At 30.9% G+C, this 23,333-nt stretch overlaps 2 protein-coding genes across 3 annotated transcripts; both read right to left on the bottom strand.

The window, feature by feature from the left end:
- Positions 1 to 16: 16 nt before the first annotated feature.
- LOC148166468 (venom serine protease inhibitor-like) lies at positions 17 to 520 on the bottom strand. Its single transcript, XM_088048531.1, has 3 exons — positions 466 to 520; positions 231 to 419; positions 17 to 186 (listed from the first exon to the last, which is right to left on the bottom strand). The coding sequence occupies exons 1-3, from the start codon at positions 518 to 520 to the stop codon at positions 17 to 19; spliced, it is 414 nt and encodes a 137-aa protein (XP_087904657.1).
- Positions 330 to 15,446, bottom strand: LOC148166467 (synaptotagmin-12-like). 2 transcript variants are annotated; one of them, XM_088049112.1, is made up of 9 exons: positions 15,094 to 15,446; positions 14,145 to 14,330; positions 10,384 to 10,613; positions 10,042 to 10,329; positions 4,330 to 4,672; positions 4,150 to 4,281; positions 3,981 to 4,100; positions 466 to 1,318; positions 330 to 419 (listed from the first exon to the last, which is right to left on the bottom strand). In XM_088049112.1, the coding sequence occupies exons 2-8, from the start codon at positions 14,328 to 14,330 to the stop codon at positions 1,142 to 1,144; spliced, it is 1,476 nt and encodes a 491-aa protein (XP_087905238.1). In that variant the 5' UTR covers positions 15,094 to 15,446; the 3' UTR covers positions 330 to 419; positions 466 to 1,141. The 2 variants fall into 2 exon arrangements, with proteins under 2 accessions (XP_087905238.1, XP_087905237.1); XM_088049111.1 differs by having other exon boundaries at positions 10,042 to 10,332; positions 15,094 to 15,444.
- Positions 15,447 to 23,333: the final 7,887 nt, after the last annotated feature.

Raw genomic sequence — 23,333 nt, 5'->3', positions numbered from 1 at the left:
TATAGTTTAAGATCGTTTACAGAACACATCTTGACACGCACAGCTCGAAAATCTCATCAAAAATGTACCCTTCTTTGCAGTAGCACCCAGGGCTACAGGTTTTTTCGCACTCAGGGTTTGGATTTTGACAAGTTGGGGGACAGGGGGACCCACATTTATTATAAATTTGATAGGGTTTACAATACGCTAAAAAAAGTGAAGAAAATTCCGAATAACTATCAACTATATACCTTGGCAAGACGATACAGGAACGCATGCACTGTCGGCGTAGGTAGCTTTCTTAAACCCTTCGTTACATAGACACCCTTCGTTACAAACAATAAATTCACAGTGTCTTTCGTACGGGATGCCACAAGAAGGGGTGCACGGATCTAGACAATCAGTGTAGGTTTCGTTGTCGCTGCAGGTAACATTTTGGCCTAAAATTCGCTGTGTTAAAAAGAAGGAAGAAATGAAGGTACTCACCTGTGGTAAAGGCGTTGAGAAGGACCAGAAAAAGGGCAAAAGGGAACGCGAGCATAATTTGGTTTTTCTTTGAGTGTCCGCGATTGACGTGTGTTCTTATCAGGTGTGTAATAATAGGTAGGGCAAGGATCATTTTGATTTGGTGATTTGGTGAGATTAAACATAACTTGAAGATGATATATTTTATTAGGATACAACAAAACAATCAATGGGTTACAAATGTCACGAGAGATGATGGATGTGCCCGAAGTATCACAGCTTAAAGCCAAAATACCAATCTAAAAGACTACACTAAAACCCAACCAAAGAATCGTTTATTGTCACAACAGGTTTAAGATTCAACTGCGTAATTTTTTTGTGTTTTTTGTTAATTTTTTCAAGTCACTACATTCAACATATAAATAGAATTTAAATAGATAAATATCAACTGTTTTATTTTCAAACCAGCAAAAAGGCTATTTATCACATTTATGGAAGTAAACACTTGAGAGTGTGTATTTACCATGCAAAGGTATTCTTTGTGATGAGAATACCGTCACAGAATTCGGAAATAGTTGAAATAACATAGTACAGAGCCAATCAAAAAAACTCCGGTTCCAGCCTCTTTTTTTGACTGGCTTGTTGCAACAATTACTGAAGAAGTACAACAAACAATTGGGCGCATTTTTTTTTTGGTTTATTTTCGAAGAGTGTGCCACATGGCGACGGGTTTTCTTAGGGCAGTTAACATTTGGTTCCAATGATTCAAGGATCTACCGGTTGCTTGGGCCCCCACTATCACATGACCGATTGCGAAGGCTTTTGTTGACGGATTAGGCGGAGCCTCTGCCACGGTCAGGCGCAACTGGATTGTCTAGAAAAGAAGTTTATTCGTCTTAAACGAAACATTTAATGACTGAAATTTAAAACTGAATGCGTGTTCGTTTCAGATGAAAAAAATTAGATTTGAAATTTAGAGGAATTGTTACTCTTGACCTCATTTTCATCATATCAAGGTACATAATTATAAAATAAAATAAAAAACTAGTTTTGAGAATTTTTATTCAGGCAGGATTGAAAAATTTTGAATTTTTATTCTAAAGCCTGCTATTTTCACAATTTTAATTCTATGGATATGAAATTTTGAGAGGTTGTTACGCACGGCCTAGTTTTCAACTGTGCCAAATTATTTAATAATAGGACAAAAAAGACAAGTTTTGGAATTTTTTATTTTTAAGAGTTTGCAAAAATTTTCAAAATTTTGATTCCGAGGCCCGTCATTTTTGTAATTTTAGAGTCATAAACACGAAATTTGGAGAGATTGCTATTGTTGACTTGATTTTCAATTGTGCCAAAAGACAAACTTGTAGACAACGGAAGACAAGTTTTGAAATTTTTATTATTGGCATGATGCAAAAATTAAAAAAAAAATTATTCTAATGTCTGTCATTTTCGTAATTTTAATTCCACAGATATGAGATTTCAAGAAGTTGTTACTTTCGACTTATTTTTCAATTGTGCCAAACTAGAAAATCGTAGAACAAAGAAGACAAGTTTTGGAAATTTTTATATTTGGGACGATGCAAAAAGTTTGAAAATTTTAGTCTGTTATTTTCGTAATTTTAATTCTATAGGCACGAAATTTTAAGAGATTGTTAGTCATGACTTATTCTACTACTCTGCCAAATTACAAAATAATAAAACAAAAACGACAAATTTTGTAAATTTTTATTCTTGAGAGAATGCAAAAATTTGTAAAATTTTGATTCTGAGAGCTGTCAATCTCGTAATTTTACAGCTACAGATATGAAATTTGGTGAGATTGCTATTTTTGACTTGTTTTCTAACTGTGTTAAAATACTAAATAAAAGAACAAAAAAGACAAATTTTGGAAATTTTTGTTCTTGAGAGTTAGCAAAAGTTTTCAAAATTTTGATTCTGAGAAATGTCGTTTTCGTAATTTTATAGCTACAGGCATGAAATTTGCTGAGATTACTATTTATGACCTTATTTTTAAATGTGCCAAAAGGCAGACTTGTAGACAACGTACGATATGTTTTAGAAATATTTATATTTGGAACGACAAAATTTTTTTGAAAATTTTAATTGTAAGGCCTGTCAATTTTGTAATTTTAATTTTATAGATATTTTAAGATAATTTTACGAGGTAGTTACTCACAACTTATTTTTTAACTGTGCCAAAGTACAAAATCATAGAACAAAAGTTTTGGAAATTTTTATTCTACGGTCTGTCATTTCCGTAATTTTAAAGCCATAATCACCAAATCTGGTGAGATTGCTCTTCTTAACCTATTTTTTAAGTGTGCGAAAAGACAAACTTGTAGACAACGGAAGACAAGTTTTGGAAATTTTTATTATTGGCATGATGCAAAAATTAAAAAAAAATTATTCTAATGTCTGTCATTTTCGTAATTTTAATTCCACAGATATAAGATTTCAAGAAGTTGTTATTTTCGACTTATTTTTCAATTATGCCAAAGTGCAAAATCGTAGAACAAAGAAGACAAGTTTTGGAAATTTTTATATTTGGGACGATGCAAAAAGTTTGAAAATTTTAGTCTGTTATTTCTGTAGGCACAAAATTTTAAGAGATTGTTAGTAATGACTTATTTTACTACTGTGCCAAATTACAAAATAATAAAATAAAAACGACAAATTTTGGAAATTTTTATTCTTGAGAGAATGCAAAAATTTGTAAAATTTTGATTCTGAGAGCTGTCAAACTCGTAATTTTACAGCTACAGATATGAAATTTGGTGAGATTGCTATTTTTGCCTTGTTTTCTAACTGTGCTAAAATACTAAATAAAAGAACAAAAAAGACCAATTTTGGAAATTTTTGTTCTTGAGAGTTAGCAAAAATTTGTAAAATTTTGATTCTACGGTCTGTCATTTCTGTAATTTTAAAGCCATAATCACCAAATCTGGTGAGATTGCTCTTCTTAACCTATTTTTTAAATGTACGAAAAGACAAACTTGTGGACAACGGAAGACAAGTTTTGGGAATTTTTATTATTGGCATGATGCAAAAATTAAAAAAAAAATTATTCTAATGTCTGTCATTTTCGTAATTTTAATTCCACAGATATAAGATTTCAAGAAGTTGTTATTTTCGACTTATTTTTCAATTGTGCCAAAGTACAAAATCGTAGAACAAAGAAGACAAGTTTTGGAAATTTTTCTTTTTGGAAATATGCAAAAATTTTCAAAATTTTGATTCAGAGGCCGGTCATTTTTGTAATTTTAAAGAAATAGTTTGCTGTTTTTAATGCAAGATAAATCTAAATCACTGCCGAGGGATGAAGCAGCGAAATGAGGACTCTTAAAAAAAATTACGGCCGGTCCTGCTGGCCACCCTCCTCTTGATGACCGAATAATTTTCGCCCGAAAATCCCGCAAACATCATCGCCTATATAGAACGCCAAATAATTGCCATGAAGAGGCAATTACACGCGTTTTGATTAAAAATCAATACCACCAACATCAAATAAAAGCGACATGAATAGAAATCATTACCGATAAAGTGTGAGCAGGTACACTAAACATCATTGACTCGTTAAAAATGGGGCTCCTCTCCGCTTTCTTCGTGGAAGTCTTCTTCTTATTAATCTTCTTGCTCTGCTGCATCAAGTAAACCTAAAACCAAACCGTCAATCCCCGCTCAATTCCCCCATTTCCCCCTGACTTTGACAAAAGAATCCGCCGGCTCGTCGTTCTGAAACTTTAAATTTCTCGCTTTTACCACGACGACGGTGAGTCTCTCAGCAGTTGGTAAGTAGCTGAGCGAAAACATCACTTCGCCGAACTCGGTCCCCTTCTGTAATGAATCGAATTAGGGAGACTATTAAGGGTTGATGCAACTTACCTGGCCTGTATCGGTGAGGGTGACCCAAGTTGTGACTGGTTGACGCAGACTGATGTCCCCCAGACGAATCTCCCCCTCGCCGATCAATGTGTGCGATAATAAATCGGTGGAATAAACATGGAAACAAAGGGATCGCTGCGATTGTTCTCGGGGATTCAGCGAGAAAAGGAAACGTTCTTTGTAACTGGGGCTGTTTGATCCTCGGTAAACTTTCGTTTGTATTGTCGCTTCTTTGTCCGGAAGCAGGAATACACGAACGTACGAATCTGATACGTTTTCGGTGCGGTTGGCACCGATTAAGTCTTTCGCCTCGAGAACGTTCACCACTAGGTCGCAGCATTCGCTTCAAAGAGATTGGGAGATAAAACTTGCATTGCGCATCCACCATTTGGGGTAATTGCGACAAAGTTTACACAGCTTGACTTGTTTGGACAAAAGAGTTATTGTACGAGTAATTCACTTTGGGCGACATTTTGACGGTACAGTTAGGTGCAATAAATTCGAGCTTTGTTTTAGGACAAAAAAAGTTTAAAAAATGCGTCAAATTAAACTCGTGCTCTTTGCAAAACAAAACTTCTGTTTTAACTATGTTTTTAACAATTTTTATTTTGTGGATGAGCAAAAATTTTGATCTTTTTTCTGTTAAAACTTGTAATTTTAGTACTTTTAACGTTAGAATTATGAAATTTACGGGACTTACTGTTCTTAATTTGTTTTTCAACTGCGAAAATGTACAAAAGAATGGAACAGAAGAAAAGCATGCAAAATTTTTGAAAAAATTTTATTCCGAGGTCTATCATTTTCGTAATTTTAATGCCATAGGCATGACATTTGGTGAGGTTGGTACAATTGACTTGTTTTTCAAATGTGCCAAAAGACAAACTTCTATACAATGAAAGACAAGTTATAGAAACTTTTATATTAGAACTGTGCAAAAATTCTGAAAATTTTAATTCTAAGGCCTCTCATTGCCTTAATTTTGATTCTACTGATATGAATTTTAGAGATTTTTACTTACTTATTCTTCAACTGTGCCATAGTACAAAATAATAAAACAAAAATGACAAGTTTTGGAAATATTTATTCTTGACTAAGCAAAAATTTTCTAAATTTGGATTCAGAGCGCTGTCATTGTCGTAATTTTATAGCCATAGACATGAAATTTGATGAAATCGCTATTTTTAAACTGTTTTTTAAATGTGCCAAAAGACAATTTTATAGTCACCAAACAACAAGTTTTAGAAATTTTTAATCTTAAGACAAAGCAAAAATTTTGAAAATTTTAATTTTAAGGCCTGTCAATTTCGTAATTTTGATTCTAAAGATATAAAAGTTTGAGAAGTTGTTTCTAACCATTTATTTTCCAAATGTGCCAAAGTACAAAATAATAGAACAAAAACACCAAGTTTTGGAAATTGTTATTAATGATTATGCAACAATTTTTAAAATTTGGTTACTGAGAGCTGTCATTTTCGTAATTTTATAGCCATAGACATGAAATTTGGTGAGATTGCAATTTTTGACGTGTTTTTCAAATGTGGCAAAAGACAATTTTATAGATACTAAGCAACAAGTTTTGCAAATTTTTAATCATGAGAGGATGCAAAAATTTTGAAAATTTTAATTGTAAGGCCTGTAATTTTTGTAATTTTAAATCGACAGATATGGAATTTTGAGAGGTTGTTTCTTATAACTTATTTTCCAATTGTGCCAAAGTACAAAATAATAGAACAAAAAAGACAAGTTTTGGAAATTTTTACTCTTGAGAGTATGCAAAAATTTTCAAAATTTTCATTCTGAGAGCTGCCATTTTTGTAATTTTATAGCCATAGACAAGAAATTTTGTGAGATTGCTATTCTTGCTTTGTTTTTCAAATGTGCCAAAATACAAATTTGTAGAAAGAATGACAAATTTTTGAAACTTTTAATTTTAAGACGATGCAAAAATTTTGAAAATTTTAATTGTAAGGTCTGTAATTTTTGTAATTTTAATTCAACAGATGTGAAATTTTGAGAGTTTGTTTCTTACGACTTATTTTCCAACTGTGCCAAATGTCAAAATAATAGAACAAACAACAAAAATTTTTGGAAATTTTGATTCTTAAGAGTATATTAAAATTTTCAAAATATTGATTCTGGGAGCTATCATTTTTGTAATTTTATAGCCACAAACATGAAATTTGGTGAGATTGCTATTCTAGACTTGTTCTGCAAATGTGCCGAAAGGCAAATTTGTAGACAACAAACGACACGTTTTAGAAATTTTTGTATTTGGGACGATAAAAAATTTTGAAAATTTCAATTCTAAGACCTCTTATTTTCGTAATTTTAATTCTATCATTATAAAATTTTGAGAAGTTGTTACTCATGACTTAGTTTTCAACTGTGCTAAAGTACAAAATAATAGAACAAAAACGACAAATTTTGGAAATTTTTATTCATTACTATGCAAAAATTTTTAAAATTTTGACTCTGGGAGCTGTTATTTTCGCAATTTTATAGCCATAGACATGAAATTTGGTGAGATTGCAATTTTTGACGTGTTTTTCAAATGTGGCAAAAGACAATTTTATAGACACTAAACAACAAGTTTTGCAAATTTTTAATCATGAGAGGATGCAAAAATTTTGAAAATTTTAATTGTAAGGCCTGTAGTTTTTGTAATTTTAATTCGACTGATGTGAAATTTTGAGAGGTTGTTTCTTACGACTTATTTTCCAACTGTGCAAAAGTACAAAATAATATAACAAAAAACACAAATTTTGGAAATTTTTATTCTTAAAAACATTATAAAATTTTCAAAATATTGATTCTGAGAGCTATCATTTTTGTAATTTTATAGCCACAAACATGAAATTTGGTGAGATTGCTATTCTAGACTTGTTCTGCAAATGTGCCAAAAGGCAAATTTGTAGACATCAAACGACACGTTTTAGGAATTTTTTTGTTTGGAACGATAACATTTTTTGAAAATTTTAATACTAAGGCCTCTCATTCTCGTAATTTTAATTCTGTCAATTTTGACACGTTGTTATTCATCACTTAATTTTCAACTGTGCCAAAGTACAAAATAATAGAACAAAAACGACAATTTTTGGAAAGTTTTATTCTTGAAATGATACCAAAATTTTCAAATTTTTGATTCTGTTATTTTCGCAATTTTATAGCCATAGACATGAAATTTGGTGAGATTGCAATTTTTGACGTGTTTTTCAAATGTGGAAAAAGACAATCTTATAGACACTAAACGACAAGTTTTACAAATTTTTAATCATAAGAGGATGCAAAAATTTTGAAAATTTCAACTGTAAGACCTGTAATTTTTGTAATTTTAATTCGACAGATGTGAAATTTTGAGAGGTTGTTTCTTACGACTTATTTTCCAACTGTGCAAAAGTACAAAATAATATAACAAAAAACACAAATTTTGGAAATTTTTATTCTTAAAACCATTCTAAAATTTTCAAAATATTGATTCTGAGAGCTATCATTTTTGTAATTTTATAGCCACAAACATGAAATTTGGTGAGATTGCTATTCTAGACTTGCTCTGCAAATGTGCCAAAAGGCAAATTTGTAGACAACAAACGACATGTTTTAGGAATTTTTGTGTTTGGAACGATAAAATTTTTTGAAAATTTTAATACTAAGGCCTCTTATTCTCGTAATTTTAATTCTGTCAATTTTGACACGTTGTTATTCATCACTTAATTTTCAACTGTGCCAAAGTACAAAATAATAGAACACAATAGACAAGTTTTGGAAATTTTTACTTTTGAGAGTATGCAAAAATTTTCAAAATTTTTATTCGGAGAGCTGTCATTTTTAATTTTATAGCCACAGACAGGAAATTTGGTAAGATTGCTATTCTTGAGTTGTTTGTCACACTTGTAGCCGACAAAAGAAAAGTTTTAAAAAAATTTCATTTTGGGACGAAGCAAAAATTTTGAAAGTTTTAATTGTGAGGTCTGTCATTCTCGGAATTTTAATTCTACAGATATAAAATTTTGAGAGGTTATTCTTTACGACTTATTTTCCAACTGTGCCAAAGTAAAAAATAATTGAATAAAAACGACAAATTTTGGAAATTTTTATTCTTGATAGTATGCAAAAATTTTCAAAATTTTGATTTCGAGAGCTGTTAATTTCGTAATTTTGCTGCCATAGACATGAAATTTTGTAAGATTGCTATTCTTGCTTTGTTTTTCAAATGTGCAAAAATACAAATCTGTAGAAAAAGAAAAACAAATTTTCGAAATTTTTAATTTTAAGACGATGCAAAATTTTGAAAATTTAAATTGTAAGGCTTGTAATTTTTGTAATTTTGATTTGACAGATATAAAATTTTGGTTGTTTCCTACGACTTATTTTCCAACTGTGCCAAAGGTCAAAATAATAGAACAAAAAAAACAAATTTTAAAAATTTTTATAACTAAAAGTAATAAAGTATACTAAAATTTTCAAAACATTGATTTTGAGAGCTATCATTTTTGTAATTTTATAGCCGCAAACACGAAATTTGGTGAGATTGCTATTCTAGACTTGTTCTGCAAATGTGCCAAAAGGCAAATTTGTAGACAACAAACGACACGTTTTAGGAATTTTTGTGTTTGGAACGATGAAATTTTTTGAAAATTTTAATACTAAGGCCTCTCATTCTCGTAATTTTAATTCTATCAATATACAATTTTGAGAGGTTATTACTCATGACTTGATTTTCAACTGTATTAAAGAAGAAAATAATAGAACAAAACGACAATTTTTTTTCAAAGTTTTATTCTTGAGATTTTACCAAAATTTTCAAAATTTTGATTCTGGGGGCTGTTATTTTCGCAATTTTATAGCCATAGACATGAAATTTGGTGAGATTGCTATTTTTGACGAGTTTTTCAAATGTGCCAAAAGACAGTCTTATAGACACCAAAAGACAAGTGCAAAAATGCAAAAATTTTGAAAATTTTAATTGTACGGCCCGTCATTTTCGTAACGTTGATTCTACAGATATGAAATTTGGAGAGTTTGCTATTTCTAACTTGTTTTTCACCTGTGCCAAAGTACTAAATTATAGAGAAAAAAAGAAAAGTTTGTAAAATTTTATTTTTGGTCGAATAAAAACATTTTCAAAATTTTGATTGTAGGGCTTGTCAATTTTGTAATTTTAATGTCATAGTTTTTAAATTTGAACAGGTTGGTACATGAATTTTTAATTTTCAATCTACACAATCACAAAGCAAAAAGAAAAATTTATAAAAATTCTTTTTGGAGACGAGCAAAAATTTTGTTACATTTTTTATTAAAATTTGTAATTTCTGTACTTTTAATACTTAAACAATGAAATTTGGAGGAGTTTTGTTAAGGGTCAAGTTTACACATCATTTTTGTGTTGCAAATAACTCAAAACCGAAAAGAGCCCAAAATTATGAAGTGAATTTAAACTTTTTTTGTGATGTATGTACACAGATATCAAAACTTTTTTCGCCGCTTTTGAATAGTTTTTACGCCAAAGTGAATGTCGGTTCGCCACAACCGCACTCTAAGCAAATGCATATCGATTAGCCATGTGTAAGCTCCAGTATTCACGGAATGTTTGATATGACAGTCATGAAATACCCGATAGGAACTGAAATAGCTCGACAAAAACAAATTTAATAACCATCACCTGACCCTCCTCGTCAAGCCAAGAATTTAATAAAACACGGATTTCATAATTACCTCTCGTATTCTAGCCCGATGCACAAATACCCTGTAATATTGACTTCTTCAAGATCTCCCAGAGCCACCGAAGTATCCGAGCACACGCTGTCGCACGAAATCGCCCTCTTCAGCGCCACCACGTCTTCGCTTTGGGGTTCCACCTGGTGCACGACCGACGGCGTCGAAGGCGTCGGCGGCGGCGTTAGACAAACCGGAAATGACGACTGAGACGCTAACGTGGCCATATTGACCGAAGAAACTGGTCGTGGGATTGGAGAAATCGATGTCCTCTCTATAGAATCCTCGCTGCTGAATAAATAAAAGGGGAAAATGGAAACGACACTTTACGTCACTTCTCACCTTTGCTTTTTGGGGATGGGGTTGTCTTTGATTGTTATCGGTGGAGGTGACGGTGATGGAACAGGTGCTGGTCGAAGAGGCTGCGGGGGTATCGAGCGGTCTTCTTCGAAACTGTTCCATTCACCACTAAGGCTTGTTGTGGCGAGTGTAATTTTAAAGTCTCTATCAACGGAGTCGAAACGTTTAAAACTACCAGTCGAATCTAAAAGTATGTCCGAGTCCGAATGGACCTGGAGGAGCGGAATTAAAATTTATTTAGACACTAAGTGAAACACGATAGAACTTTAGATGCATAATAAATGAATTGGAAACAAAGAAAACTGGACGAAATTGTAGTGCAAACTTTAAATGGTGGATAAAACTAAATCAAGAGCTCGAAAAAGGTGAAAATAGAGTTGTCTCGAATTTTCACAAATAGTTCATTAGTTACTTCGAGTGCAGGACGATTAATTTATTTTACTTTTTAGAATTCGGAAATTTAAATTATTCATCTAGAATCGAAATTCTGGCGTTAATGAACATTTCTTCCTTCTGTTTAATAACTTTTTTATTTGGAGTTAATTAGAGTGTTGGAAATTTGAATGTTGTAGAATTAAAACTACTTGAGATACAACTTTGAAAAGAAAATTTTGACTCGTCTTTAAAAAAAATCTAAAATTTTTCTTTTTTGTTCTCAAATTCTGGAATTTTTCTCAGTCAATAAAAATGTTAGAAGTAAGAAATCCTCTAAATTTAAACCTTGTAACATTGAAACTACCCAAAATACGAGTTTGTAAAGATAATTTTGCATTTTTCCAGTTTGTTTTCAAAAAAAAAATTCTAAAATTGTCGATTATTGTTTTAAAATTCTGTAATTTCTTCCAGTCAATAAGAATGTTAGAAGCAAAAAAAAGTCCAAATTTGAATCATGTAAGAGTAAATCTACTTGAGATATAAATTTGTAAAAAAAATATGCATTTTTTCAGTTTGTCTTTAAAAAAAATATTCTAAAATTGTTCCTTCTTGTTCTAAAATTTTGTAATTTTGCTCAGTTAATAGAAATGTCAGAAGTAGAAAAACCTCTAAATTTGAATGTTGTAACATTAAAACTAGTCGAGATACACGTTTGTAAAGAAACTTTTATATCTTTTCGGTTTGTCCTCGCAAAAAAATTCTAAAATTGTCTCGTTTGTTCTAAAATTTTGTAATTTTTCTCAGTTAATAAGACTGTTAAAAGTAGAAATATCGCCAAATTTGAATGTTATGACTTTAAAACTACTAGACATACGAATTTGTAAAGAACATTTTGCATTTTTTCGGTTTGTTGTCGGAAAAAAAAACTAAAATTGTTTCTACTTGTTTTAAAATTTTGTGATTTTGCACTGTCAATAAGAATGTTAAAAGTAAAAAATTGACAAATTGGAATGTTGTAACATGAAAACTACTCGAGATACGAATTTGTAAATAAAATTTTGTATTTTTTTAAGTTTGTTCTTAAAAAGAAAATTCTTAAATTGTTCCTTTTTGTTCTAAAATTTTGTAATTTTGCTCAGTTAATAAAAACGTTAGAAGTAAAAAAAAACTCTTAATTTAAATGTTGTGACAATAAAACTACCCGAGATACGAGTTTGTAAAGAAAATTTTGCATCTTTCTGGGTTGTTTTCGAAAAAAAAATCTAAAATTGTCTCTTTTTGTTCTAAAATTCTGTAATTTCTTCCAGTTAATAAGAATGTTAGAAGTAAAACAACGTCCAAATTTGAATCCTGTTAGAGTAAAACTACTCGATATATAAATTTGTAAAAAAAATGCATTTTTTCAGTTTGTTCTTAAAAAAAATATTTTAAAATTGTTTCTTCTTGTTCTAAAATTCTGTAATTTTACTCAGTTTATAGAAATGTCAGAAGTAAAAAACCTCTAAATTTGAATGTTGTAACATTAAAACTAGTGGAGATATGCGTTTGTAAAAAAATTGTATCTTTTCGGTTTGTCGTCGAAAAATTTTTTTTTAAATTGTCTCTTTTGTTCTAAAATTTTGTAATTTTTCTCAGTCAATAAGACTGTTAAAACTAAAAACATCGCCAAATTTGAATGTTATGACATTAAAACTACTCGACATACGAATTTGTAAAGAAAATTTTGCATCTTTTCGGTTTGATCTCGGAAAAAAAAACTAAAATTGTTTCTTCTTGTTCTAAAATTTTGTGATTTTGCACAGTCAATAAGAATGTTAAAAGTAAAAAAATCGCCAAATTGGAATGATATAACATTAAAACTACTCGAGACACGAATTTGTAAAGAAAATTTTGCATTTTTTCAGATCGTCCTTGAAAAGAAAATTTTAAAATTGTTCTTTTTTGTTCTAAAATTTTGTAATTTTGCTCAGTTAATAAGAATGTTAAAAGTAAAAAAATCGCCAAATTGGAATGATTTAACATTAAAACTACTCGAGATACGAATTTGTAAAGAAAATTTTGCATTTTTTCAGTTTGTCCTTGAAAAGAAAATTCTAAAATAGTTCTTTTTTGTTCTAAAATTTTGTAATTTTGCTCAGTTAATAGGAACGTTAGAACTAGCAAAAACCTTAAAATTTGAATGTTGTAACATTAAAACTATCCGAGATATAAATTTGTAAAGAAAATTTTACATCTTTGCGGTTTGTCCTCGAAAAAAAATCAAAAATTGTTTTTTTTTGTTCTAAAAATTCTGTAATTTTGCATAGTTAAATTGAATGTTAAAAATAAGAAAACCTCCAAATTTGAATTTTGTAACTGTAAAACTACCTGAAATACGAGTTTGAAAATAAAATTTTGAATTTTTCCGGTTTGTTCTCGAATAAAATAATTCTAAAATTGTCCCTTTGTGGTCTAAAATTCTGTAAATTTTCTCAGTCAATAGGAATTTTAGAAGTAGAAATACGTTTGAATTTAAATGTTTTAACATTAAAACTATCCAGGATATAAATTTGTAAAAAAATTTTTGCATTTTTTCAGTTAGTCCTTGAGAAAAAAATTCTAAAATTGTTCTTTTTTGTTCTAAAATTTTGTAATTTTGCTCAGTTAATAGGAACGTTACAAGTAAAAAAAAATCCTAATTGGAATATTGAAACATTAAAACTACCCGAAATACAAGTTTGTAAAAATTGTTTGCATCTTTACGGCTTATCCACAAAAAAAAAATCTAAAATTGTTCCTTTTTGTTCTAAAATTTTGTAATTTTGTTTAGTTAATAAGAATAATAAAAATACAATAACTTCCAATTTTGAATGTTATAACAGTAAAACTACTCGAGATACAAATTGTAATAGAATATTTTGAACATTTCTGGTTCGTTCTTAAAAAAAAGTTCTAAAATTTTCTCTTCTTGTTTTAAAATTCTGTAATTTATTACAGTGAATACAAATTACAGAACTAGTAAAACTGCCAAGTTTAGAAGCTGTAACATTAAATCTTTCAGAGTTATAAAATTTAATATTTAGATATTTTGGTGGATGCGCCGGATTTTTCACGTGGTTTACGTTATCAATTTCGTGTTTTCACCCATCGCAAACAATTGAAAAACAGTGCTTTAATGAGACCCTTAAAACACCCATTAGAAAAACTGTCATTTTATCCCCACAATAAATAACAAAAAACGTCCACTGCGTATCTAATCTCCTTTCAACTCCGCTCACAAAGCACCAGAAATTCCCCAATTAAATCCACAGTCCACCTAAGCTTTCCTCGACAAAAATCATCCCGAAGAGCCTTAACATTTCATCCAGTTTTCCGCACAGCAGCCTTACCAAATAGCCGTTGGCATTATAGTGTCCTTTGGAGCGCGTTAGGCCGACCTTTTCCTCTCGATTTGAACACATCCAGGCGGTAATCCACGTGATAACATCCAATGAATAACAGAAAATTAGAAAGACTAGTAAAAGTAAGACGGCCATTAGTAGGAGAATTAGAATCGAAATTTGCAAGTTTCCCATCTGAAAAGAAAGCAATTTTCAGTTCGGACACGCCTAATTTTATTGATCACGCACAAAAATAAATTGTTTGAGCGAAAAAAGAAATATGAGCGAAGAACAAAAAGTTAATAAAGAAAGTGAGGAATGCGGGAGGTGCATACCGCAAAGGGGGCGGAGAAGTCACGCGGAAATTTCCGCCAACTGCCCCCAATCAATCAAGTTTTTATTACAAATTGAGCGACATGCAAAATGCCGACACGGAAATAACAAGAAGTGCAGATCGAGCGGATTTAAATTATTCATAGTTTGCCTCCATAAAAGCGGAGATAATCGTTTCTTATTTAAGCAAGGATAAACGTCATTCATTAAACAGCGTGTTTTAATGAAATGGCTTTATAAGCAAATATGAGAGTTGGATATTTCCTGGGGAAGTTAAGGTTGAATTATTTGTTTTGTTTATAATCCTCCGGGGCTTGGGAAGCGGTAATAACAATAAGAGCGTCTGTACAAAGAAGTGGAAATAAAAACAAATCTCGCGAAACTTTTTCCGTTTCGAAAAATTATTTGAGGAATGAAAAATCTTCCGCCTCCACTCGCAAGCCAATAAGTAAAGTGTCAACTCAGGAAACCGCAAAGCAAACCTAATTAAGATTAACTTCTTTTCCTCATTGTGCTTTGAAGTTAATTTATACATTCGTCAAAGTAAAGATCTGCAAGCAAAACAGCTCCAAAGAGATTAAAGTGACAACATTTCCACAGATCTGTTTTAATTTCCTCCACTCACCTGTCTAGGCCGAAATTATTCCATATCAGTCTAATCGTTAATCCCTTTAAATCCCGCGTCTTTTCATCGACTACCAATTCCCTTTTATTCGCACTTCCATCATTAAAAACCGCACAAAACAGCACAATTCAGCAGAAAGCTTCCTTTTCGCGGATATGTTTGGTGAATGCGTGCGAAATGTCGGAATGAAACCGTCACATTGTAAAGGCCTCGTGAGATCGAGATTGGAGGCGGCGCAGGCTCAGGGGCGGCTTGAAAGCATTTGTGTGGATTCAGGAGCACCCACTTATTATCGATGTCTTGAATGTCACGGCGGTGGCATTTGGACGGCTCGTGGAGATTGGGGTGGCCTCATTCGAAAAATATGTTTGGAGATTTTAGAACGGGGATATAAATGGGGTTGTGGAATTTTTGGGGAAACTGCCCTGTGTTTTAGGACGGGATTTGGCATGCGCACTAGGGGTTGACCAAAATAATGCAGTGCTGGAAACGTGCTTTAGGTACGTAAGCGGAATACGTTTATTTTGGGGAAAAAGGGAAATGGGGTTTGACACTGCGTGGAAAAGAGATTTGGATCTTTAGATGGGGTTTAAGAGACGCAAGCACCAAAATTAACGAATCTAAATTTTCATTAAATTTTATAATTCTAAAAGTTTTAATCTTACAAGATTCAAATTTGGCAGTTTTACTGCATATATAACTGGTTTTAACTGTGCTAAATTACATAATTGTAGACAAAGAAGGAAAAATTTTAGATTTTTTTTTTCAAAAACCAAAATGTCCAAAATTTTTTGCTAAAATTTGTATCTTGGGTAGCTTTTATTTTACAACATTTTGGCAATTTTACTATTTGTTATATTCTTATTAACTGTATTAAATTGCAGAAATTAAGAACATGAAAGGGTAATTTTAGAATTTATTTTAAAAACAATCCACAAATGTCTAAAATTTTCTTTTCAAACTCGTATCTCGGGTAGTTTTGATACTACAACAGCCAAACTAAAAATTGTATTGTTTTCTATACTCCCATTAATTGTGCTAAATTACAAAATTTTAGAACAAAAAATTTTTTAAGAATTTTTAAAAATTTTAGAAATTTTTATTTCGAGAACAAACCAGAATCTTCTTCATTCAAATTTGGCAGTTTTACTGTTTTTAACATTTTTATTAACTGTACTAAATTTTCGAAATTTAGAACAAAAAAGGATGATTTTAGAAGACAAACTAGCAATGTTCTAAATTGTCTGTTAAAACGTAACTCGGGTAGTTTTAGTGCTACAACATTCAAATTTGGAGGTATTATTGTCTCTCATACTTTTATTAGTTGCTTTAAATTGCAAAATTTTAGAACAAGAAAGACAAATTTTAGAAATTTTTGAAAATTTTATTTCAAGAGCAAACCAAAAATGTCCACAATTTTCTTTTTAAACTCGTATCTCGGGTAGTTTTAATGTTACAGCACTCAAATTTAAAGGTATTATTGCCTCTTATACGTTTATTAGTTGTGCCACAAGTTACAAAATTTTAAAACAAGACAAATATATTTTAAAAATTTTTATTTCAAAAACAAACCAAAAATGGTCAAAATTTTGTTTTCAAACTCTTATCTAGGGTAGTTTTCATTCTACAACACTCTAATTTGTCAGTTTTACCATTTTTAACACTCTTAACTGTACTAAATTTCTGAAATTTAGAACAAAAAAGAGTAATTTTAGAATTTTTTATTTCAAATACGAACTAGAAATGTTCTAAATTGTCTATTAAAACTGATAACTCGGGTAGTTTTAGTGCTACATCATTCAAATTTTGAGGTATTATTGTCTCTCATACTCTTATTAGTTGTGCCAAATTGTAAAATTCTAGCACAAGAAACAAAAATTTTAGAAATTTTTACTTTAAGAACAAACCAAAAAAGTTCAAAATTTTCTTTTCAAACTCGTATCTCAGTTAGTTTGTATTCTACAACATTTACATTTGGCAGTTTTACTATTTCTAACACTTTTATTAACTGCACTAAATTTCAAAAATTTAGAACAAAAAAAGGTAATTTTAGAATTTTTTTATTTCAACGATGAGCTAGAAATGCTCTAAATTGTCTGGTAACTTGAGTAGTTTTAATGCTACAACATTCAAATTCGAAGGTAATATTGACTTTTACACTCTTACTCTGCCAAATTGCAAAATTTTTTAACACGAAAAACAAATTTTAGAAATTTTTAGTTCTAGAACAAACCAAAAATGTCCAAAAGTTCCTTTTCAAACTCGTATCTCAGGTAGTTTTCATTCTACAACACTCAAATTTGTCAGTGTTACCATTTTTAACACTTTTATCAACTGTACTAAATTTCTGAAATTTAGAACAAAAAAGGGTAATTTTAGAATTTTTTATTTCAAAAACGAACTAGAAACGTTCTAAATTGTCTATTAAATCTGATAACTCGAGTAGTTTTAGTGCTATAACATTCAAATTTGGAGGTATTATTGTCTCTCATACTCTTATTAGTTGTACCAAATTGTAGAATTTTAGAACAAGAAACAAAAATTTTAGAAATTTTTACTTTAAGAACAAACCAAAAAAGTTCAAAATTTTCATTTCAAGTTCGTATCTCGGTTAGTTTGTATTCTACAAGATTTACATTTGGTGGTTTTACTCTTTCTAACACTCTTATTAACTGCACTAAATTTCAAAAATTTCGAACAAAAAAAGGTAATTTTAAATTTTTTTATTTCAAAGATGAGCTAGAAATGTTCTAAATTGTTTATTAAAACTCGTAACTCGGATAGTTTTAATGCTACAACATTTAAATTTGAAGGTATAATTGCCTTTTATACTCTTATTAGTTCTGTCAAATTGCAAAACTTTTTAACAAAAAAACAAATTTTAGAAATTTTTATTTCAAGAACGAACCAAAAATGCTCAAAAGTTTCTTTTCAAATTCGTATCTCAGGTTGTTTTTATTCTACAACATTCAAATTTGGCAGTTTTACTATCTCTAGCACTCTTATTAACTGCACTTAATTCGAATAATTTAGAACAAAAAAGGGTAAGTTTAGAATTTTTTATTTTAAAGATGAACTAGAAATGTTTTAAATTGTCAACTAAAGCTTGAAACTCGAATAGTTTTAGTGCTAGAACATTCTAATTTGGAGATATTATTGTCTTTAATAATCTTATTAATTGTGCCAAATTGCAGAATTTTAGAACAAGAAAGAAAAATTTTAGAAATTTTTATTTAAAGAACAAACCGAAAATGTCCAAAATTTTGTTTGTAGTTTTTATTCGACAACATTCAAATTTGGCAGTTTTACTATTTTAAACACTCTTATTAACTTCATTAAATTTCAAACATTCATAACAAGAAAGGGTAATTATAGAATTTTTTATTTCAAAAATGTTCTAAATTGTCTATTAAAACTCGTATCTCGGGTAGTTTTAGTGCTTTAACATTCAAATTTGAAGATATTATTGTCTCTTATACTCTTATTAGTTGTGCCAAATTACAAAATTTTAGATCAAGAAAGAAAAATTTTAGACAATTTAGAAATTTTTAGTTCAAGAACAAACTAAAAATGTCCAAAATTTTATTTTCAAACTTGGATCTAGGTAATTTTAATGCTAAAACATTTTAATTTGGAGGTATTATTGCTCTTTCTACTCTTATTAGTTGTGCCAAATTGCAAAATTTTAGAACAAATAAAAAAATGTTCAAAATTTTATTTTTAAACTTGTAACTCGGTTAGCTTTTATTCTACATTAAACATTCTACATTAAATCTAAACATTAAAGTTTGGCAGTTTTATTATTTCTAAGAATTTTATCAACTGTACTAATTTGCAAAAATTTGGAACAAAACACATTTTTGGAGCTTTTATTGTTTTTTATATTCTTATTAGTTCGGTCAAAATGTAAAATTTTAAAACAGAAAAGAAAAAGTTTAGAAATTTGTACCAAGAATAAACTTGAAATATTAAAAAAAAACAGTTTATTGGCTCTGATAAAATATTGAAAGAGAAATAAAAAATAATTAAAAGAGAATCAAATTTCAATAATCTCGTTGTCAACACAGCTCACATCGCATGACTTTTATTTTTACACAACAAATTATCAAATCATATTATAAAGAGATTATCACAAATGCGATACTTGACCATAAATGTTATCAAAACGCACGGCAGGAAACGATAAAAACCACTTCAGCACAATTCTAGAAACACTCAAATTTCTATAAAAAATTTATTTCGATTTCTCGAACTGAATCATCACAATCAAAAACGTACAAACATTAGCCAACATCTCCAAAAGAGTCGCATTTCCCACATAAAAAAAATCCGCGGCACTAAACCTCGGCAGGTTTGCAACAAGCGATTTCGTAAAGTCCTGCATTTGGTGGTTCTGATTTCCTCCTGCTAGAACTCTCAGATCAAATGAGAGAAAGACGATTTTCTCCGCTTCTTTCTCCACGGAACTGCACAGAATTACCAACATAGCGATGGTGACCTAAAAATCAGAAAATATAGAAAGGATAATGGAGAGAATTGACATTACGAAGCTCCAAGAGAGGTACGAAAAGTTCAAGAGAATCACTGAGAGGCGTTCGGTGGACTCTTTGGAGGCGAAAATCGCGTAGTGGATGTAGTTTATCATCGCCACCGTGGTGTGGGTGAGGATGAGGAAGAAGACCCAGCCGAAGAGTTGGTTGAAGGTGTTGACGGTCTTCTTCAAGACAAACATTGCGTTTTGGGTTTGGATCACCAGACTTCTTGGAAAAGTGAAAGTTTTGTTCTCTTCGACGTACAACTGGAGGTACGATTTTAGCCCTTTGTACCGTAAAAGCAACATGTTTGTTAAAACACACAATAAGAAAACGTAGAAGAATTTAAGAAAGATCTCAAAATGAGAGAACAAGTCGTCTCTGAAGTAGTCAACTCCGTCGATTTCCGACCAAACTGTTATTTCATATGTTGAGACTCCCAAGTGAAGTACCGTCGCGAGACAAAATCCCAAGTAAAATGGGACTTTACTGGTACGTTTCTGGACCAAACCTTCAGTTGATTTGAGATTCTTCATGAGTTCTCTCCACTCGTCTTCTTTGCAAAGAGTCAATACAATGACGATGTACATGTTCAAGCAGTACAATAAAAACTCTTCTAGGAGAGAAACAACGATTTTGATGTGGATGTACTCTTGATAAAAGTCCTTGTAGATTAAAGTGACAATTGCAGCAGTGGTTATCAAAAACGAAACACTCAAAATGTAAGATTTGCTGTTGAGGAACCACTTTTTGTCCCCCATGACAACTGGAGGAGTAACGGCTAAAAAGGTGCCGATTTTAAAAAGCAGTGTGAGGAGTTTTGAATTCATTCAACCGACAGGGTAGGACTGGGGGTTGAACTATGCGAAGTCGACACGCAAGATGGTAAAGTTTGATAAATTGGTAGGATTTTTTAGTTCAAAAGTTCAATTTTTTTTCTGTGGCAGTTATATGTATTGCAGGACGCGCTGATTGGATGTTTTATACTGATATAAACTTACGTTATTATGGCTCATTTAACGCAAAATTTTGCGAAAATTGTAAGTCAACAATAACAGAAGTTTATAGTAGAGTGAATCAATCAAATTTAGAGTTTTTGGAAAATCTAAAAACAAATTCTTAAGTAAAAAATTGTGAAAAAAACGATGGAAAAAACCGCATTTTAATATCTGTAATAGTTTCTGAGATATCGAGCACGAATTGTTTCGATCGTTCAAAAATTTGGCCCTCTGGCAACAACCCAAAAATTCAAACGCCCATAACTCAGTTTCTTGTTGACAAAAATCAAATATTCTTGCGGCTTTGGATTCAGCGTGATATTTTGCATTAAACGAGCTTAAATAGGTTGAGTTTGCTTACTGAATAAACAAGGCATTGGCCAAAAACTGTTTTGAAAACGTCATTTTAGGGTGATTTTCAAGCACTGTTTTCAAGGTGAAAACGACGTTTAATATCTTTGTGTTTACATCAGTCGAAAGAGGAGCTTAAAATCTATCAACTGGCCAAATTTGGAATCGATCGGACTAATAGTTTACAAGGTATAGCCAAAAATAAAAAAATTGAAAAATTTTCATCGTTTGAGTCGGATTTTTTTTTCGTGAAAAATTGACTATTTAATTTTGGGCTTTTGAAAAGTTTTTCTGACGTAAAATAAGCCGAGAAAAACGATGGCGCAAACCGCATCTCATTGTCTCTAATAGTTTCCGAGATATTTAACTTTAAAAATTAGGGAAAATTAGGAAAAATAAAAATCCACTATCTGAATCTTTGATTGGCCTTAACTCGGTTATTAGTTGTCGGATCTGGATTTCAATCCTGGATTTGGAATCTGCGTAAAATTCTGCGCACACCGATGTATAATATCTCAAGTTTACTACAAAAAAGAAACGAGATATCGATATCAGAAATTTGCCATAATTATAGTCATGAATTTTTGCGAAAATTTGCAAATTTGGCTGTAGAAAAATCAAAAAACTATTTCTTACGTAAAAAATTGCGAGAAAAACGATGGCACAAACCGCATCTTAATATCTGAAATAGTTTCCGAGATATTGAGCTCAAATTGTTTCGAACCTTCAAAAATTTGGCCCTCTGGCGACAACTCAAAAATTCAACCGCCAATAACTCAGTTATTTGTTGACGGAAATTTAAATTTTTTTATGTTTTTGGATGCAGCGTGACTTTCTGCGTAAAATGAGACCCAAATTTGTTGAGTTTGCTTAATAAATAAACGAGGCATTGGCCAAAAACTGTTTTGAAAACGTCATTTTAGGGTGATTTTCAATCAATGTTTTCAACATGAAAACGACGTTTAATAGGTTTGAATTATACATCAGTCGAAAGAGGAGCTCGAAATCTATCTACTGCCTAAATTTGAGATCGATCGGTCAAATAGTTTACAAGCTTTGGCCAAAAATAAAAAAAATTAAAAAATTTTATCGTTTGAGTCGAAATTTTTTTTCGTGAAAAATTGACTATTGAATTTTGGCCTTTTGAGAAGTTTTTCTAACGTAAAATGAGCCGAGAAAAACGATGGCGCAAACCGCACCCCAATATTTCTAATAGTTGCCGAGATATTTAACTTTAAAAATTTGGAAAAATTAGGAAAAATGAAAATCCACTATCTGAAACTTTGATCGGCCTTAACTCAGTTATTAGTTGTCGGATCTGGATTTCAATCTCAGATTTGGAATCTGCGGAAAATGCTGCGCACATCAATGTAGAATATCTCAAGTTTACTCTAAAAATTAAGCGAAATATCGATATCAGAAATTTGGCATAGTTTTAGTCATGAATTTTTGTGAAAAACTGCAACTTTCGACTGTAGAAAAATCAAAAAACTATTTCTTATGTAAAAAATCGCGAGAAAAACGATGGCACAAACCGCATCTCAATATCAGTTATAGTTTCCGAGATATCGAACACGAATTGTTTTGAACCTTCAAAAATTTGGCCCTCTGGCGACAACCCAAAAATTCAAACGGCCATAACTTAGTTATGTATTGACGGAAATTTAAAAATTCTCATGTTTTTGGATTCAGCGTGACATTCTGCGTAAAATGAGACCCAATTTTCTTGAGTTTGCTTAATAAATAAACGAGGCATTGACCAAAAACTGTTTTGAAAATGTCATTTTAGGGTGATTTTCAATCAATGTTTTCAACATGAAAACGACGTTTAATAGGTTTGAATTATACATCAGTCGAAAGAGGAGCTTGAAATCTATCTACAGGCCAAATTTGAGATCGATCGGACAAATAGTTTACAAGCTATGGCCAAAAATAAAAAAAATGAAAATATTTTATCGTTTGAGTCGAATTTTTTTTCGTGAAAAATTGACTATTAAATTTTGGGCTTTTGAGAAGTTTTTCTAACGTAAAATGAGCCGAGAAAAACGATAGCGCAAACCGCATCTCAATATCTCTAATAGTTTCAGAAATATTTAAGTTTAAAAATTAGGAAAAATTAGGAAAAATAAAAATCCACTATCTGAAACTTTGATCGGCCATAACTCAGTTATTAGTTGTCGGATCTGGATTTCAATCCCAGATTTGGAATCTGCGGGAAATTCTGCGTTCACTGATGTATAATAACTCAAGTTTACTCCAAAAAATAAACGAGATATTGACATCAGAAATTCGGCCAAGGTTTAGTCATAAATTTTCGCGAAAAACTGCAACTCGATTTTTGGAAAATCTAAAAACTATT

The sequence above is a fragment of the Gnatocerus cornutus genome, unplaced genomic scaffold, assembly GCF_029298725.1.
Source record: "Gnatocerus cornutus isolate USDA-ARS CGAHR unplaced genomic scaffold, icGnaCorn1.1 ctg00000023.1, whole genome shotgun sequence".
In the NCBI taxonomy this organism is placed as follows: domain Eukaryota; kingdom Metazoa; phylum Arthropoda; class Insecta; order Coleoptera; family Tenebrionidae; genus Gnatocerus; species Gnatocerus cornutus.
The sequence above is the reverse complement of the archived record's forward strand: the minus strand, read 5'-3'. Positions and strand labels throughout refer to the sequence as shown.